The sequence below is a fragment of the Oncorhynchus gorbuscha genome, unplaced genomic scaffold, assembly GCF_021184085.1.
Source record: "Oncorhynchus gorbuscha isolate QuinsamMale2020 ecotype Even-year unplaced genomic scaffold, OgorEven_v1.0 Un_scaffold_2220, whole genome shotgun sequence".
In the NCBI taxonomy this organism is placed as follows: Eukaryota; Metazoa; Chordata; class Actinopteri; order Salmoniformes; family Salmonidae; genus Oncorhynchus; species Oncorhynchus gorbuscha.
The window spans coordinates 49,731-70,000 of NW_025746789.1; the positions used below are offsets into that span (position 1 = coordinate 49,731).

At 42.5% G+C, this 20,270-nt stretch overlaps 1 protein-coding gene across 6 annotated transcripts in view; it reads left to right on the forward strand.

Moving 5' to 3' along the window:
- Positions 1-20,270, forward strand: part of LOC124025287 (voltage-dependent L-type calcium channel subunit alpha-1C-like) — a 69,608-nt gene that overhangs the window by 32,318 nt on the left and 17,020 nt on the right. For 2 of the 6 annotated variants that reach the window (XM_046338850.1, XM_046338845.1), the window contains one exon: positions 8,837-8,890. The exons of 2 other annotated variants lie outside the window; for them this stretch is intronic. In XM_046338850.1, coding sequence (XP_046194806.1) covers positions 8,837-8,890 — 54 coding nt within the window. The remainder of the gene's footprint in view (positions 1-8,836; positions 8,891-20,270) is intronic. 2 more of the 6 variants (XM_046338846.1, XM_046338847.1) reach the window with 1 other exon arrangement.

The window sequence follows — 20,270 nt, forward strand, 5'->3', positions numbered from 1 at the left end:
TTTCACAAGTCATGAAAGACCCTTCACCCACTCCTCTAGTTTAGACGACAACAACCCATGGCTTCAGATCACTAACAAAGACCCTTCACCCACTCCTCTAGTTTAGACGACAACAACCCATGGCTTCAGATCACTAACAAAGACCCTTCACCCACTCCTCTAGTTTAGACGACAACAACCCATGGCTTCAGATCACTAACAAAGACCCTTCACCCACTCCTCTAGTTTAGACGACAACAACCCATGGCTTCAGATCACTAACAAAGACATGTTTCTGAGAACAGAAAACTTGCAAAATGCTACATTGAGTGCGCTGATTATATTAGTTATGTGCTGTTGTGTTGTTATTGTTGCGTTGTTATTGTGTAGTACTAGTGCTTTGTGTTGTTATTGTGTAGTACTAGTGCTTTGTGTTGTTATTGTTGCGTTGTTATTGTGTAGTACTAGTGCTTTGTGTTGTTATTGTGTAGTACTAGTGCTTTGTGTTGTTATTGTGTAGTACTAGTGCTTTGTGTTGTTATTGTGTAGTACTAGCGCTTTGTGTTGTTATTGTGTAGTACTAGTGCTTTGTGTTGTTATTGTTGCGTTGTTATTGTGTAGTACTAGTGCTTTGTGTTGTTATTGTGTAGTACTAGTGCTTTGTGTTGTTATTGTGTAGTACTAGTGCTTTGTGTTGTTATTGTGTAGTACTAGTGCTTTGTGTTGTTATTGTGTAGTACTAGTGCTTTGTGTTGTTATTGTGTAGTACTAGTGCTTTGTGTTGTTATTGTGTAGTACTAGCGCTTTGTGTTGTTATTGTGTAGTACTAGTGCTTTGTGTTGTTATTGTTGCGTTGTTATTGTGTAGTACTAGTGCTTTGTGTTGTTATTGTGTAGTACTAGTGCTTTGTGTTGTTATTGTGTAGTACTAGTGCTTTGTGTTGTTATTGTGTAGTACTAGTGCTTTGTGTTGTTATTGTGTAGTACTAGCGCTTTGTGTTGTTATTGTGTAGTACTAGTGCTTTGTGTTGTTATTGTTGCGTTGTTATTGTGTAGTACTAGTGCTTTGTGTTGTTATTGTGTAGTACTAGTGCTTTGTGTTGTTATTGTGTAGTACTAGTGCTTTGTGTTGTTATTGTTGCGTTGTTATTGTGTAGTACTAGTGCTTTGTGTTGTTATTGTGTAGTACTAGTGCTTTGTGTTGTTATTGTGTAGTACTAGTGCTTTGTGTTGTTATTGTGTAGTACTAGTGCTTTGTGTTGTTATTGTGTAGTACTAGCGCTTTGTGTTGTTATTGTGTAGTACTAGCGCTTTGTGTTGTTATTGTGTAGTACTAGCGCTTTGTGTTGTTATTGTGTAGTACTAGCGCTTTGTGTTGTTATTGTTGTGTTGTTATTGTTGCGTTGTTATTGTTGTGTTGTTATTGTTGCGTTGTTATTGTGTAGTACTAGTGCTTTGTGTTGTTATTGTGTAGTACTAGTGCTTTGTGTTTGTCTATACACATAAGTCCTTCTAGAATTTTGTTGAGACTAAATCCAACTATTTCCTTACAGTACCAACTTGTAACTATTAGTTGTGCTCGTGCCCTACGGTTGAGTTGAAAGGTTAACCCTTTGAGAAGCAGCGATAGTGTTAGGCTGCCCTGTGGATGACAAGTGTGGTTTTCTTCTCTTTGAAAGTGAAGCTACCTGACCACGAGAGGTTTGACCAAAGGTCTTTATGAATGACCAGTATCTGTCTGCCAGATATATATACCCTCCTCTGCTATACCAGTCACTCACCTTGACCAGTATCTGTCTGCCAGATATATATATACCCTCCTCTGCTATACCAGTCACTCACCTTGACCAGTATCTGTCTGCCAGATATATATATACCCTCCTCTGCTATACCAGTCACTCACCTTGACCAGTATCTGTCTGCCAGATATATATATACCCTCCTCTGCTATACCAGTCACTCACCTTGACCAGTATCTGTCGGCCAGATATATATATACCCTCCTCTGCTATACCAGTCACTCACCTTGACCAGTATCTGTCGGCCAGATATATATACCCTCCTCTGCTATACCAGTCACTCACCTTGACCAGTATCTGTCGGCCAGATATATATACCCTCCTCTGCTATACCAGTCACTCACCTTGACCAGTATCTGTCGGCCAGATATATATACCCTCCTCTGCTATACCAGTCACTCACCTTGACCAGTATCTGTCGGCCAGATATATATACCCTCCTCTGCTATACCAGTCACTCACCTTGACCAGTATCTGTCTGCCAGATATATATATACCCTCCTCTGCTATACCAGTCACTCACCTTGACCAGTATCTGTCTGCCAGATATATATACCCTCCTCTGCTATACCAGTCACTCACCTTGACCAGTATCTGTCGGCCAGATATATATATACCCTCCTCTGCTATACCAGTCACTCACCTTGACCAGTATCTGTCTGCCAGATATATATACCCTCCTCTGCTATACCAGTCACTCACCTTGACCAGTATCTGTCGGCCAGATATATATACCCTCCTCTGCTATACCAGTCACTCACCTTGACCAGTATCTGTCGGCCAGATATATATACCCTCCTCTGCTATACCAGTCACTCACCTTGACCAGTATCTGTCGGCCAGATATATATACCCTCCTCTGCTATACCAGTCACTCACCTTGACCAGTATCTGTCGGCCAGATATATATACCCTCCTCTGCTATACCAGTCACTCACCTTGACCAGTATCTGTCTGCTAGATATATATATACCCTCCTCTGCTATACCTGTCACTCACCTTGACCAGTATCTGTCTGCCAGATATATATATATACCCTCCTCTGCTATACCAGTCACTCACCTTGACCAGTATCTGTCTGCTAGATATATATATACCCTCCTCTGCTATACCAGTCACTCACCTTGACCAGTATCTGTCGGCCAGATATATATACCCTCCTCTGCTATACCAGTCACTCACCTTGACCAGTATCTGTCTGCCAGATATATATACCCTCCTCTGCTATACCAGTCACTCACCTTGACCAGTATCTGTCGGCCAGATATATATACCCTCCTCTGCTATACCAGTCACTCACCTTGACCAGTATCTGTCTGCCAGATATATATACCCTCCTCTGCTATACCAGTCACTCACCTTGACCAGTATCTGTCGGCCAGATATATATACCCTCCTCTGCTATACCAGTCACTCACCTTGACCAGTATCTGTCTGCCAGATATATATACCCTCCTCTGCTATACCAGTCACTCACCTTGACCAGTATCTGTCGGCCAGATATATATACCCTCCTCTGCTATACCAGTCACTCACCTTGACCAGTATCTGTCGGCCAGATATATATACCCTCCTCTGCTATACCAGTCACTCACCTTGACCAGTATCTGTCTGCCAGATATATATACCCTCCTCTGCTATACCAGTCACTCACCTTGACCAGTATCTGTCGGCCAGATATATATACCCTCCTCTGCTATACCAGTCACTCACCTTGACCAGTATCTGTCTGCCAGATATATATACCCTCCTCTGCTATACCAGTCACTCACCTTGACCAGTATCTGTCTGCCAGATATATATACCCTCCTCTGCTATACCAGTCACTCACCTTGACCAGTATCTGTCGGCCAGATATATATACCCTCCTCTGCTATACCAGTCACTCACCTTGACCAGTATCTGTCTGCCAGATATATATATACCCTCCTCTGCTATACCAGTCACCCACCTTGACCAGTATCTGTCTGCCAGATATATATACCCTCCTCTGCTATACCAGTCACTCACCTTGACCAGTATCTGTCGGCCAGATATATATACCCTCCTCTGCTATACCAGTCACTCACCTTGACCAGTATCTGTCGGCCAGATATATATATATACCCTCCTCTGCTATACCAGTCACTCACCTTGACCAGTATCTGTCGGCCAGATATATATACCCTCCTCTGCTATACCAGTCACTCACCTTGACCAGTATCTGTCGGCCAGATATATATATACCCTCCTCTGCTATACCAGTCACTCACCTTGACCAGTATCTGTCGGCCAGATATATATATATACCCTCCTCTGCTATACCAGTCACTCACCTTGACCAGTATCTGTCTGCTAGATATATATATACCCTCCTCTGCTATACCAGTCACTCACCTTGACCAGTATCTGTCGGCCAGATATATATACCCTCCTCTGCTATACCAGTCACTCACCTTGACCAGTATCTGTCTGCCAGATATATATACCCTCCTCTGCTATACCAGTCACTCACCTTGACCAGTATCTGTCGGCCAGATATATATACCCTCCTCTGCTATACCAGTCACTCACCTTGACCAGTATCTGTCTGCCAGATATATATACCCTCCTCTGCTATACCAGTCACTCACCTTGACCAGTATCTGTCTGCCAGATATATATACCCTCCTCTGCTATACCAGTCACTCACCTTGACCAGTATCTGTCGGCCAGATATATATACCCTCCTCTGCTATACCAGTCACTCACCTTGACCAGTATCTGTCTGCCAGATATATAAATACCCTCCTCTGCTATACCAGTCACCCACCTTGACCAGTATCTGTCTGCCAGATATATATACCCTCCTCTGCTATACCAGTCACTCACCTTGACCAGTATCTGTCGGCCAGATATATATACCCTCCTCTGCTATACCAGTCACTCACCTTGACCAGTATCTGTCGGCCAGATATATATACCCTCCTCTGCTATACCAGTCACTCACCTTGACCAGTATCTGTCGGCCAGATATATATACCCTCCTCTGCTATACCAGTCACTCACCTTGACCAGTATCTGTCGGCCAGATATATATATACCCTCCTCTGCTATACCAGTCACTCACCTTGACCAGTATCTGTCGGCCAGATATATATACCCTCCTCTGCTATACCAGTCACTCACCTTGACCAGTATCTGTCTGCCAGATATATATACCCTCCTCTGCTATACCAGTCACTCACCTTGACCAGTATCTGTCGGCCAGATATATATATCCTCCTCTGCTATACCAGTCACTCACCTTGATCAGTATCTGTCTGCCAGATATATATATACCCTCCTCTGCTATACCAGTCACTCACCTTGACCAGTATCTGTCTGCCAGATATATATACCCTCCTCTGCTATACCAGTCACTCACCTTGACCAGTATCTGTCTGCCAGATATATATACCCTCCTCTGCTATACCAGTCACTCACCTTGACCAGTATCTGTCTGCCAGATATATATACCCTCCTCTGCTATACCAGTCACTCACCTTGACCAGTATCTGTCGGCCAGATATATATACCCTCCTCTGCTATACCAGTCACTCACCTTGACCAGTATCTGTCTGCCAGATATATATACCCTCCTCTGCTATACCAGTCACTCACCTTGACCAGTATCTGTCTGCCAGATATATATACCCTCCTCTGCTATACCAGTCACTCACCTTGACCAGTATCTGTCTGCCAGATATATATACCCTCCTCTGCTATACCAGTCACTCACCTTGACCAGTATCTGTCGGCCAGATATATATATATACCCTCCTCTGCTATACCAGTCACTCACCTTGACCAGTATCTGTCTGCCAGATATATATATACCCTCCTCTGCTATACCAGTCACTCACCTTGACCAGTATCTGTCTGCCAGATATATATACCCTCCTCTGCTATACCAGTCACTCACCTTGACCAGTATCTGTCTGCCAGATATATATACCCTCCTCTGCTATACCAGTCACTCACCTTGACCAGTATCTGTCTGCCAGATATATATACCCTCCTCTGCTATACCAGTCACTCACCTTGACCAGTATCTGTCTGCCAGATATATATACCCTCCTCTGCTATACCAGTCACTCACCTTGACCAGTATCTGTCTGCCAGATATATATACCCTCCTCTGCTATACCAGTCACTCACCTTTTACCCTGCACTCAGCTTGGTTTTTCCGTTTGACATTTACTTTTGATTTGAACTCCTGGATGAATCTCTAACCTGGGCATGACCCTAGTCTTCTTCTTCTCTGGTAGTCTGATTGATTGACGAGCCTCACTGTTCTTGCATCGTATTTTCATTGTTTTTAGAAACCCTCTGCGTTTCTACCTCCTGGTGACAGTAACCTAATAGCCACCAAAATATCAGAAAGACACTCACTGTTTTTGTGTTGTTTAATAAGTGAGTGTGTTTTGGCCTTGATAAACTGGTGTTATTATGATAGCGGATTAGATGCCCCGCCCACCCTTCCTCCCCCCCTCCCATCCTATTTCCCCAACTCTACTCTACAGTTATTTTGACCAGAAGGTGCTTCTTAAAACAATTTTCAGTTTAGTTTTTAATTTGACAGTCGATTTCATTTGAGTGGTTTGAATTATTATTCTGTTGGTTTGATATGTGTAAGGAAAAGAAGTTGCGTTTTGTTGCCATGGCGATGGTGTCTCGCAGGCGATGATGTCACAGCTGCATTTCTCCCTCCCCTCGGAATGCCTCTCCTCTCCTCCATCATGTCTGTCTGAACTGATCTCTCACTCTTCATCTTCTTTTGGATGTTTACTTCTATCTTTCCTCTCATTGGTTGATTTGTGGTGCTCTTGCTCACCCTGAAATGCACGCTGGGTAACCTGGGTCTCTTCACTAACGTTAGAGGACTTTAACAAACTAACGTTAACTAACCGAGGTTAACTCTTAGAAACAAAGGTGCTACAACCTAAAAGGCTTCTTCAACTGTCCCCATGTAGAACACTTTGAAGAACTATCTTTGGTTCCAGATAGAAACCTTTTGGTTCCGGGTAGAGCCCTTTGGGTTCCATGTAGAACACTTTGAAGAACTATCTTTAGTTCCAGATAGAAACCTTTTGGTTCCGGGTAGAGCCGTTTGGGTTCCATGTAGAACACTTTGAAGAACTATCTTTAGTTCCAGATAGAACCCTTTTGGTTCCGGGTAGAGCCCTTTGGGTTCCATGTAGAACACTTTGAAGAACTATCTTTAGTTCCGGGTATAGCCCTTTTGGTTCCGGGTAGAACCCTTTTGGGTTCCATGTAGAACACTTTCCACAGAGGTTTCTACCTGGAATCAGAAAGTGTTCTAACTGGATCCAAAATGAGTTCTCCTATGGGGACAGCAGAAGAACCCATTTGGAAGCCTTTTTTCTAAGAGTGTCTATCATCCAGGCATCTGAGAATGATTGGAGTTGTTTTCAGAAACGATCTGCCAACAGGGCCAAGCATAACAACAATACGAGGGAGGAATTACATTTAGTGGAAATATACAAAGGTCAGTCATACGAATTGAATAAAATAAAAAGAGGACATTAGAAGCTTCTACAATGTGGAACCATTCTAACCAGCCCTGCTATCACAGATATGAAATAACCCTCTTATACAGAGACCTATGTTACCCATACAGTGCACTTCCAACTGTAAAGATTATGTGCAATGTGAAGAAAAATATATATATATTTTTTAAAGTTATGTAAAATGTCAGTTGCTTTGAGGAGTGATTGTTTGACAGTACAATAATCACAACTCACATCTGCACAGTTGGACTGGAAGTTTTAGTGAAATGCTTTGTGTTGTGTGTTACTCAGACCCCCCCCCCCACACTCACAATACAACATGCAGGATAACACTGCAGGACTATACGAACCAGCACCATCGCGTTATTCAACTTGAAAACAGTTGATGAGCATTTTGACAAAGAATCAGTGTAGTTTCATTTTGTTGAAATGTTTGATGGTCGTTCTGCAGTCCAATATAATTCTAGTGCATCACCCTAAAGAGAGGTCATAACACCTCCCACTCCCCAGATACACAACCCCCCCCCAAATCCCTGATCCACGCCAACCCAGGGCCTCTACGTGGTCCTCAAAACACACTCACACACACACATACACACACACACACACACACACACACACACACACACACACACACACACACACACACACACACACACACACACACACACACACACACACACACACACACACACATACACACACACACACACACATACACACATACACACACACACACACACACACACACACACACACACACACACACACACACACACACACACACACACACACACACACACACACACACACCCTTAACCTCACATTCTCTCTGAAATCCACCACTTCCCTTTACATTACTCCCTGTCTCTACTGCAGAGATTCAGCCTTCCGTCATGTGTACCGTGTGGGTCATGCCAGTAGAAAGAGGGGGAGTCTCTTCCGTGTAAAAACCCGCTGGTAAAACAGCGCCCCCTGCTGTTCAAACTACTAACTGTACGTGGCCATCTGACTAACTGTACACATCTGGCTGCTGAGGTACCGCCACACTGACAGACCAAGATCACAGATCCTTACTTGTTACTTCCCAGTTTTCACTCAAGTCACACATTGATGTCAGTGGGAGACGTAAGTGAAAAGCAGAGTCCCTGTCTCATGTCTGCAGTACTGAGGACGGCCAGTTGATGGCTCCCTACCCAGGGACCATGTAACAATGTAACAGACCTCCCCTCGTGTTGCTGTCCCCATAATGTTCTGTACTGTATGTAGACCTGGTAGAAAGGCAGACAGCTATAGAGATAGAACCCCTCTACCCTCGGCCCCCTCACACACACACACGCACACGCACGCACACGCACACACACACGCACGCACACACACACACACACACACACACACACACACACACACACACACACACACACACACACACACACACACACACACACACACACACACACCTGTCCCAGCAGTAGCAGCAGGGCGGTCTGGGCTACTATAGCTTTCATCTGTCTGTCTTTCTTTAAAGCCAGCTGATTCCTCTACCACCTCCTCCTCCCAACCCCCCGCGGTAAGAACAATGGTATGGACCCCCCCCACGGTAACCTCCGTCTCCACCAGCCCTTCATCCCTCCACCCCCATCACCAGCAGCATGCCAGCTGTGTCAGCGTCACCACGTGTGTGTGTGTGTGTGTGTGTGTGTGTGTGTGTGTGTGTGTGTGTGTGTGTGTGTGTGTGTGTGTGTGTGTGTGTGTGTGTGTGTGTGTGTGTGTGTGTGTGTGTGTGTGTGTGTGTGTGTGTGTGTGTGTGTGTGTGTGTGTGTGTGTGTGTGTGTGTAAACAAAGGGGATGCCCGTACTGGGGTTTTATACTGTGGCTAAGTCTTCTGTAGTCGCTGTCATGTTGTCATCGCTCTCAGGCAAAACACACAAAAAAACTTGGCTCGCTCCTCTTCCTCCTCCTCTATTAATGGTGCTCTGTCATCGGTGCAAACCATGGTCACGCGGTCATCTACCTTTCTTTCTCTCTCTTTATCTCTATCAGTCGTTCTCTCTCTCTCTCTCTCTCTGTCTCTGTCTCTCTCTCTCCGTCTCTCTCTGTCTCTCTCTGTCTCTCTCTGTCTCTCTCTGTCTCTCTCTCTCTCTCTCTCTCTCTCTCTTTCTCCGTCTCTCTCTCTGTCTCTGTCTCTGTCTCTGTCTCTGTCTCTGTCTCTCTCTCTCTCTCTCTCTCTGTCTCTGTCTCTGTCTCTGTCTCTCTCTCTCTCTCTCTCTCTCTGTCTCTCTCTGGTGAAGGTTGTGAAAAGTTTCTCTCTCTCTCTCTCTCTCTCTCTCTCTCTCTCTCTCTCTGTCTCTCTCTCTGGTTCTCTCTCTCTCTCTCTGTGTGTGACACAGTTGCTCCCCCTACTGTCCTCCTGTGGTTTTACCTCCTTGACTTAAACACAGAGCTGGTGGCTCTATGAGGAATAATACCTAATAACCAATGGTTCAATGTATTGCCTTGTTCTTGTTGTTGTTCAGTCTGGTAAAGGTTGTGAAACTAGTTTCTACTGTGTAAAAGTTGGTTGTTGTTGTTCAGTCTGGTAAAGGTTGTGGAACTAGTTTCTACTGTGTAAAAGTTGGTTGTTGTTGTTCAGTCTGGTGAAGGTTGTGAAACTAGTTTCTACTGTGTAAAAGTTGGTTGTTGTTGTTCAGTCTGGTGAAGGTTGTGAAACTAGTTTCTACTGTGTAAAAGTTGTGTTGTAGTGTTTTGTAGTTTGTTGTCTATATTACCTGCTGTGATGTGTCAGTGTGTATTGTGTAGTTTAATGTCAGTTGGTTGTTTTGTCAAGTTGTGGCTTACCTTGTGAATTCTTAAGGGCCTCCCAAGGTACTCTAGTTAATCAAATGTTGTCCGAACTTAAATTGAAAGGAACATTTTGCCTATAGAGGATTGTGTAAATATTTTATAGCCTAGTTTTTGTTTGGGGGCTTTTGAAATATTAATAGGACCATGAAAAGCTTTGCTCGTTGTCCTCTGCTGGAGAACAGGAAGTGTAATGCATTGTGTCTGTTAGTTGTATTCCCTGCTGGAGAACAGGAAGTGTAATGCATTGTGTCTGTTAGTTGTATTCTCTGCTGGAGAACAGGAAGTGTAATGCATTGTGTCTGTTAGTTGTATTCTCTGCTGGAGAACAGGAAGTGTAATGCATTGTGTCTGTTAGTTGAGAACAGGAAGTATTCATTGTGTCTGCTGGAGAACAGGAAGTGTAATGCATTGTGTCTGTTAGTTGTATTCTCTGCTGGAGAACAGGAAGTGTAATGCATTGTGTCTGTTAGTTGTATTCTCTGCTGGAGAACAGGAAGTGTAATGCATTGTGTCTGTTAGTTGTATTCTCTGCTGGAGAACAGGAAGTGTAATGCATTGTGTCTGTTAGTTGTATTCTCTGCTGGAGAACAGGAAGTGTAATGCATTGTGTCTGTTAGTTGTATTCTCTGCTGGAGAACAGGAAGTGTAATGCATTGTGTCTGTTAGTTGTATTCTCTGCTGGAGAACAGGAAGTGTAATGCATTGTGTCTGTTAGTTGTATTCTCTGCTGGAGAACAGGAAGTGTAATGCATTGTGTCTGTTAGTTGTATTCTCTGCTGGAGAACAGGAAGTGTAATGCATTGTGTCTGTTAGTTGTATTCTCTGCTGAGATTGTGTCTGTTACATTCTCTGCTGGAGAAGTGTAATGCATTGTGTCTGTTAGTTGTATTCTCTGCTGGAGAACAGGAAGTGTAATGCATTGTGTCTGTTAGTTGTATTCTCTGCTGGAGAACAGGAAGTGTAATGCATTGTGTCTGTTAGTTGTATTCTCTGCTGGAGAACAGGAAGTGTAATGCATTGTGTCTGTTAGTTGTATTCTCTGCTGGAGAACAGGAAGTGTAATGCATTGTGTCTGTTAGTTGTATTCTCTGCTGGAGAACAGGAAGTGTAATGCATTGTGTCTGTTAGTTGTATTCTCTGCTGGAGAACAGGAAGTGTAATGCATTGTGTCTGTTAGTTGTATTCTCTGCTGGAGAACAGGAAGTGTAATGCATTGTGTCTGTTAGTTGTATTCTCTGCTGGAGAACAGGAAGTGTAATGCATTGTGTCTGTTAGTTGTATTCTCTGCTGGAGAACAGGAAGTGTAATGCATTGTGTCTGTTAGTTGTATTCTCTGCTGGAGAACAGGAAGTGTAATGCATTGTGTCTGTTAGTTGTATTCTCTGCTGGAGAACAGGAAGTGTAATGCATTGTGTCTGTTAGTTGTATTCTCTGCTGGAGAACAGGAAGTGTAATGCATTGTGTCTGTTAGTTGTATTCTCTGCTGGAGAACAGGAAGTGTAATGCATTGTGTCTGTTAGTTGTATTCTCTGCTGGAGAACAGGAAGTGTAATGCATTGTGTCTGTTAGTTGTATTCTCTGCTGGAGAACAGGAAGTGTAATGCATTGTGTCTGTTAGTTGTATTCTCTGCTGGAGAACAGGAAGTGTAATGCATTGTGTCTGTTAGTTGTATTCTCTGCTGGAGAACAGGAAGAGTAATGCATTGTGTCTGTTAGTTGTATTCTCTGCTGGAGAACAGGAAGTGTAATGCATTGTGTCTGTTAGTTGTATTCTCTGCTGGAGAACAGGAAGTGTAATGCATTGTGTCTGTTAGTTGTATTCTCTGCTGGAGAACAGGAAGTGTAATGCATTGTGTCTGTTAGTTGTATTCTCTGCTGGAGAACAGGAAGTGTAATGCATTGTGTCTGTTAGTTGTATTCTCTGCTGGAGAACAGGAAGTGTAATGCATTGTGTCTGTTAGTTGTATTCTCTGCTGGAGAACAGGAAGTGTAATGCATTGTGTCTGTTAGTTGTATTCTCTGCTGGAGAACAGGAAGTGTAATGCATTGTGTCTGTTAGTTGTATTCTCTGCTGGAGAACAGGAAGTGTAATGCATTGTGTGGAGAACAGGGAAGATGCATTGTGTCTGTTAGTTGTATTCTCTGCTGGAGAACAGGAAGTGTAATGCATTGTGTCTGTTAGTTGTATTCTCTGCTGGAGAACAGGAAGTGTAATGCATTGTGTCTGTTGTTGTATTGGAGAACAGGAAGTGTGCATTGTGTTAGTTGTATTCTCTGCTGGAGAACAGGAAGTGTAATGCATTGTGTCTGTTAGTTGTATTCTCTGCTGGAGAACAGGAAGTGTAATGCATTGTGTCTGTTAGTTGTATTCTCTGCTGGAGAACAGGAAGTGTAATGCATTGTGTCTGTTAGTTGTATTCTCTGCTGGAGAACAGGAAGTGTAATGCATTGTGTCTGTTAGTTGTATTCTCTGCTGGAGAACAGGAAGTGTAATGCATTGTGTCTGTTAGTTGTATTCTCTGCTGGAGAACAGGAAGTGTAATGCATTGTGTCTGTTAGTTGTATTCTCTGCTGGAGAACAGGAAGTGTAATGCATTGTGTCTGTTAGTTGTATTCTCTGCTGGAGAACAGGAAGTGTAATGCATTGTGTCTGTTAGTTGTATTCTCTGCTGGAGAACAGGAAGTGTAATGCATTGTGTCTGTTAGTTGTATTCTCTGCTGGAGAACAGGAAGTGTAATGCATTGTGTCTGTTAGTTGTATTCTCTGCTGGAGAACAGGAAGTGTAATGCATTGTGTCTGTTAGTTGTATTCTCTGCTGGAGAACAGGAAGTGTAATGCATTGTGTCTGTTAGTTGTATTCTCTGCTGGAGAACAGGAAGTGTAATGCATTGTGTCTGTTAGTTGTATTCTCTGCTGGAGAACAGGAAGTGTAATGCATTGTGTCTGTTAGTTGTATTCTCTGCTGGAGAACAGGAAGTGTAATGCATTGTGTCTGTTAGTTGTATTCTCTGCTGGAGAACAGGAAGTGTAATGCATTGTGTCTGTTAGTTGTATTCTCTGTATTCTCTGGAGAACAGGAAGTGTAATGCATTGTGTCTGTTAGTTGTATTCTCTGCTGGAGAACAGGAAGTGTAATGCATTGTGTCTGTTAGTTGTATTCTCTGCTGGAGAACAGGAAGTGTAATGCATTGTGTCTGTTAGTTGTATTCTCTGCTGGAGAACAGGAAGTGTAATGCATTGTGTCTGTTAGTTGTATTCTCTGCTGGAGAACAGGAAGTGTAATGCAACTGGAGAACAGGAAGTGTAATGCATTGTGTCTGTTAGTTGTATTCTCTGCTGGAGAACAGGAAGTGTAATGCATTGTGTCTGTTAGTTGTATTCTCTGCTGGAGAACAGGAAGTGTAATGCATTGTGTCTGTTAGTTGTATTCTCTGCTGGAGAACAGGAAGTGTAATGCATTGTGTCTGTTAGTTGTATTCTCTGCTGGAGAACAGGAAGTGTAATGCATTGTGTCTGTTAGTTGTATTCTCTGCTGGAGAACAGGAAGTGTAATGCATTGTGTCTGTTAGTTGTATTCTCTGCTGGAGAACAGGAAGTGTAATGCATTGTGTCTGTTAGTTGTATTCTCTGCTGGAGAACAGGAAGTGTAATGCATTGTGTCTGTTAGTTGTATTCTCTGCTGGAGAACAGGAAGTGTAATGCATTGTGTCTGTTAGTTGTATTCTCTGCTGGAGAACAGGAAGTGTAATGCATTGTGTCTGTTAGTTGTATTCTCTGCTGGAGAACAGGAAGTGTAATGCATTGTGTCTGTTAGTTGTATTCTCTGCTGGAGAACAGGAAGTGTAATGCATTGTGTCTGTTAGTTGTATTCTCTGCTGGAGAACAGGAAGTGTAATGCATTGTGTCTGTTAGTTGTATTCTCTGCTGGAGAACAGGAAGTGTAATGCATTGTGTCTGTTAGTTGTATTCTCTGCTGGAGAACAGGAAGTGTAATGCATTGTGTCTGTTAGTTGTATTCTCTGCTGGAGAACAGGAAGTGTAATGCATTGTGTCTGTTAGTTGTATTCTCTGCTGGAGAACAGGAAGTGTAATGCATTGTGTCTGTTAGTTGTATTCTCTGCTGGAGAACAGGAAGTGTAATGCATTGTGTCTGTTAGTTGTATTCTCTGCTGGAGAACAGGAAGTGTAATGCATTGTGTCTGTTAGTTGTATTCTCTGCTGGAGAACAGGAAGTGTAATGCATTGTGTCTGTTAGTTGTATTCTCTGCTGGAGAACAGGAAGTGTAATGCATTGTGTCTGTTAGTTGTATTCTCTGCTGGAGAACAGGAAGTGTAATGCATTGTGTCTGTTAGTTGTATTCTCTGCTGGAGAACAGGAAGTGTAATGCATTGTGTCTGTTAGTTGTATTCTCTGCTGGAGAACAGGAAGTGTAATGCATTGTGTCTGTTAGTTGTATTCTCTGCTGGAGAACAGGAAGTGTAATGCATTGTGTCTGTTAGTTGTATTCTCTGCTGGAGAACAGGAAGTGTAATGCATTGTGTCTGTTAGTTGTATTCTCTGCTGGAGAACAGGAAGTGTAATGCATTGTGTCTGTTAGTTGTATTCTCTGCTGGAGAACAGGAAGTGTAATGCATTGTGTCTGTTAGTTGTATTCTCTGCTGGAGAACAGGAAGTGTAATGCATTGTGTCTGTTAGTTGTATTCTCTGCTGGAGAACAGGAAGTGTAATGCATTGTGTCTGTTAGTTGTATTCTCTGCTGGAGAACAGGAAGTGTAATGCATTGTGTCTGTTAGTTGTATTCTCTGCTGGAGAACAGGAAGTGTAATGCATTGTGTCTGTTAGTTGTATTCTCTGCTGGAGAACAGGAAGTGTAATGCATTGTGTCTGTTAGTTGTATTCTCTGCTGGAGAACAGGAAGTGTAATGCATTGTGTCTGTTAGTTGTATTCTCTGCTGGAGAACAGGAAGTGTAATGCATTGTGTCTGTTAGTTGTATTCTCTGCTGGAGAACAGGAAGTGTAATGCATTGTGTCTGTTAGTTGTATTCTCTGCTGGAGAACAGGAAGTGTAATGCATTGTGTCTGTTAGTTGTATTCTCTGCTGGAGAACAGGAAGTGTAATGCATTGTGTCTGTTAGTTGTATTCTCTGCTGGAGAACAGGAAGTGTAATGCATTGTGTCTGTTAGTTGTATTCTCTGCTGGAGAACAGGAAGTGTAATGCATTGTGTCTGTTAGTTGTATTCTCTGCTGGAGAACAGGAAGTGTAATGCATTGTGTCTGTTAGTTGTATTCTCTGCTGGAGAACAGGAAGTGTAATGCATTGTGTCTGTTAGTTGTATTCTCTGCTGGAGAACAGGAAGTGTAATGCATTGTGTCTGTTAGTTGTATTCTCTGCTGGAGAACAGGAAGTGTAATGCATTGTGTCTGTTAGTTGTATTCTCTGCTGGAGAACAGGAAGTGTAATGCATTGTGTCTGTTAGTTGTATTCTCTGCTGGAGAACAGGAAGTGTCTGTTAATGTATTCTCTGCTGTGTAATGCTGTTAGTTGTATTCTCTGCTGGAGAACAGGAAGTGTAATGCATTGTGTCTGTTAGTTGTATTCTCTGCTGGAGAACAGGAAGTGTAATGCATTGTGTCTGTTAGTTGTATTCTCTGCTGGAGAACAGGAAGTGTAATGCATTGTGTCTGTTAGTTGTATTCTCTGCTGGAGAACAGGAAGTGTAATGCATTGTGTCTGTTAGTTGTATTCTCTGCTGGAGAACAGGAAGTGTAATGCATTGTGTCTGTTAGTTGTATTCTCTGCTGGAGAACAGGAAGTGTAATGCATTGTGTCTGTTAGTTGTATTCTCTGCTGGAGAACAGGAAGTGTAATGCATTGTGTCTGTTAGTTGTATTCTCTGCTGGAGAACAGGAAGTGTAATGCATTGTGTCTGTTAGTTGTATTCTCTGCTGGAGAACAGGAAGTGTAATGCATTGTGTCTGTTAGTTGTATTCTCTGCTGGAGAACAGGAAGTGTAATGCATTGTGTCTGTTAGTTGTATTCTCTGCTGTTGTAGAACAGGAAGTGTAATGCATTGTGTCTGTTAGTTGTATTCTCTGCTGGAGAACAGGAAGTGTAATGCATTGTGTCTGTTAGTTGTATTCTCTGCTGGAGAACAGGAAGTGTAATGCATTGTGTCTGTTAGTTGTATTCTCTGCTGGAGAACAGGAAGTGTAATGCATTGTGTCTGTTAGTTGTATTCTCTGCTGGAGAACAGGAAGTGTAATGCATTGTGTCTGTTAGTTGTATTCTCTGCTGGAGAACAGGAAGTGTAATGCATTGTGTCTGTTAGTTGTATTCTCTGCTGGAGAACAGGAAGTGTAATGCATTGTGTCTGTTAGTTGTATTCTCTGCTGGAGAACAGGAAGTGTAATGCATTGTGTCTGTTAGTTGTATTCTCTGCTGGAGAACAGGAAGTGTAATGCATTGTGTCTGTTAGTTGTATTCTCTGCTGGAGAACAGGAAGTGTAATGCATTGTGTCTGTTAGTTGTATTCTCTGCTGGAGAACAGGAAGTGTAATGCATTGTGTCTGTTAGTTGTATTCTCTGCTGGAGAACAGGAAGTGTAATGCATTGTGTCTGTTAGTTGTATTCTCTGCTGGAGAACAGGAAGTGTAATGCATTGTGTCTGTTAGTTGTATTCTCTGCTGGAGAACAGGAAGTGTAATGCATTGTGTCTGTTAGTTGTATTCTCTGCTGGAGAACAGGAAGTGTAATGCATTGTGTCTGTTAGTTGTATTCTCTGCTGGAGAACAGGAAGTGTAATGCATTGTGTCTGTTAGTTGTATTCTCTGCTGGAGAACAGGAAGTGTAATGCATTGTGTCTGTTAGTTGTATTCTCTGCTGGAGAACAGGAAGTGTAATGCATTGTGTCTGTTAGTTGTATTCTCTGCTGGAGAACAGGGAATTGTGTCTGTTAATGGAGAACATTGTGTCTGTTAGTTGTATTCTCTGCTGGAGAACAGGAAGTGTAATGCATTGTGTCTGTTAGTTGTATTCTCTGCTGGAGAACAGGAAGTGTAATGCATTGTGTCTGTTAGTTGTATTCTCTGCTGGAGAACAGGAAGTGTAATGCATTGTGTCTGTTAGTTGTATTCTCTGCTGGAGAACAGGAAGTGTAATGCATTGTGTCTGTTAGTTGTATTCTCTGCTGGAGAACAGGAAGTGTAATGCATTGTGTCTGTTAGTTGTATTCTCTGCTGGAGAACAGGAAGTGTAATGCATTGTGTCTGTTAGTTGTATTCTCTGCTGGAGAACAGGAAGTGTAATGCATTGTGTCTGTTAGTTGTATTCTCTGCTGGAGAACAGGAAGTGTAATGCATTGTGTCTGTTAGTTGTATTCTCTGCTGGAGAACAGGAAGTGTAATGCATTGTGTCTGTTAGTTGTATTCTCTGCTGGAGAACAGGAAGTGTAATGCATTGTGTCTGTTAGTTGTATTCTCTGCTGGAGAACAGGAAGTGTAATGCATTGTGTCTGTTAGTTGTATTCTCTGCTGGAGAACAGGAAGTGTAATGCATTGTGTCTGTTAGTTGTATTCTCTGCTGGAGAACAGGAAGTGTAATGCATTGTGTCTGTTAGTTGTATTCTCTGCTGGAGAACAGGAAGTGTAATGCATTGTGTCTGTTAGTTGTATTCTCTGCTGGAGAACAGGAAGTGTAATGCATTGTGTCTGTTAGTTGTATTCTGCTGGAGAACAGGAAGTGTAATGCATTGTGTCTGTTAGTTGTATTCTCTGCTGGAGAACAGGAAGTGTAATGCATTGTGTCTGTTAGTTGTATTCTCTGCTGGAGAACAGGAAGTGTAATGCATTGTGTCTGTTAGTTGTATTCTCTGCTGGAGAACAGGAAGTGTAATGCATTGTGTCTGTTAGTTGTATTCTCTGCTGGAGAACAGGAAGTGTAATGCATTGTGTCTGTTAGTTGTATTCTCTGCTGGAGAACAGGAAGTGTAATGCATTGTGTCTGTTAGTTGTATTCTCTGCTGGAGAACAGGAAGTGTAATGCATTGTGTCTGTTAGTTGTATTCTGCTGGAGAACAGGAAGTGTAATGCATTGTGTCTGTTAGTTGTAAGTGTAATGCATTGTGTCTGTTAGTTGTATTCTCTGCTGGAGAACAGGAAGTGTAATGCATTGTGTCTGTTAGTTGTATTCTCTGCTGGAGAACAGGAAGTGTAATGCATTGTGTCTGTTAGTTGTATTCTCTGCTGGAGAACAGGAAGTGTAATGCATTGTGTCTGTTAGTTGTATTCTCTGCTGGAGAACAGGAAGTGTAATGCATTGTGTCTGTTAGTTGTATTCTCTGCTGGAGAACAGGAAGTGTAATGCATTGTGTCTGTTAGTTGTATTCTCTGCTGGAGAACAGGAAGTGTAATGCATTGTGTCTGTTAGTTGTATTCTCTGCTGGAGAACAGGAAGTGTAATGCATTGTGTCTGTTAGTTGTATTCTCTGCTGGAGAACAGGAAGTGTAATGCATTGTGTCTGTTAGTTGTATTCTCTGCTGGAGAACAGGAAGTGTAATGCATTGTGTCTGTTAGTTGTATTCTCTGCTGGAGAACAGGAAGTGTAATGCATTGTGTCTGTTAGTTGTATTCTCTGCTGGAGAACAGGAAGTGTAATGCATTGTGTCTGTTAGTTGTATTCTCTGCTGGAGAACAGGAAGTGTAATGCATTGTGTCTGTTAGTTGTATTCTCTGCTGGAGAACAGGAAGTGTAATGCATTGTGTCTGTTAGTTGTATTCTCTGCTGGAGAACAGGAAGTGTAATGCATTGTGTCTGTTAGTTGTATTCTCTGCTGGAGAACAGAATTGTGTCTGTTAGTTGTATTCTCTGCTGGAGAACAGGAAGTGTAATGCATTGTGTCTGTTAGTTGTATTCTCTGCTGGAGAACAGGAAGTGTAATGCATTGTGTCTGTTAGTTGTATTCTCTGCTGGAGAACAGGAAGTGTAATGCATTGTGTCTGTTAGTTGTATTCTCTGCTGGAGAACAGGAAGTGTAATGCATTGTGTCTGTTAGTTGTATTCTCTGCTGGAGAACAGGAAGTGTAATGCATTGTGTCTGTTAGTTGTATTCTCTGCTGGAGAACAGGAAGTGTAATGCATTGTGTCTGTTAGTTGTATTCTCTGCTGGAGAACAGGAAGTGTAATGCATTGTGTCTGTTAGTTGTATTCTCTGCTGGAGAACAGGAAGTGTAATGCATTGTGTCTGTTAGTTGTATTCTCTGCTGGAGAACAGGAAGTGTAATGCATTGTGTCTGTTAGTTGTATTCTCTGCTGGAGAACAGGAAGTGTAATGCATTGTGTCTGTTAGTTGTATTCTCTGCTGGAGAACAGGAAGTGTAATGCATTGTGTCTGTTAGTTGTATTCTCTGCTGGAGAACAGGAAGTGTAATGCAGGAAGTGTAATGCATTGTGTCTGTTAGTTGTATTCTCTGCTGGAGAACAGGAAGTGTAATGCATTGTGTCTGTTAGTTGTATTCTCTGCTGGAGAACAGGAAGTGTAATGCATTGTGTCTGTTAGTTGTATTCTCTGCTGGAGAACAGGAAGTGTAATGCATTGTGTCTGTTGTATTCTCTGCTTGTAATGCATTGTTCTCTGCTGGAGAACAGGAAGTGTAATGCATTGTGTCTGTTAGTTGTATTCTCTGCTGGAGAACAGGAAGTGTAATGCATTGTGTCTGTTAGTTGTATTCTCTGCTGGAGAACAGGAAGTGTAATGCATTGTGTCTGTTAGTTGTATTCTCTGCTGGAGAACAGGAAGTGTAATGCATTGTGTCTGTTAGTTGTATTCTCTGCTGGAGAACAGGAAGTGTAATGCATTGTGTCTGTTAGTTGTATTCTCTGCTGGAGAACAGGAAGTGTAATGCATTGTGTCTGTTAGTTGTATTCTCTGCTGGAGAACAGGAAGTGTAATGCATTGTGTCTGTTAGTTGTATTCTCTGCTGGAGAACAGGAAGTGTAATGCATTGTGTCTGTTAGTTGTATTCTCTGCTGGAGAACAGGAAGTGTAATGCATTGTGTCTGTTAGTTGTATTCTCTGCTGGAGAACAGGAAGTGTAATGCATTGTGTCTGTTAGTTG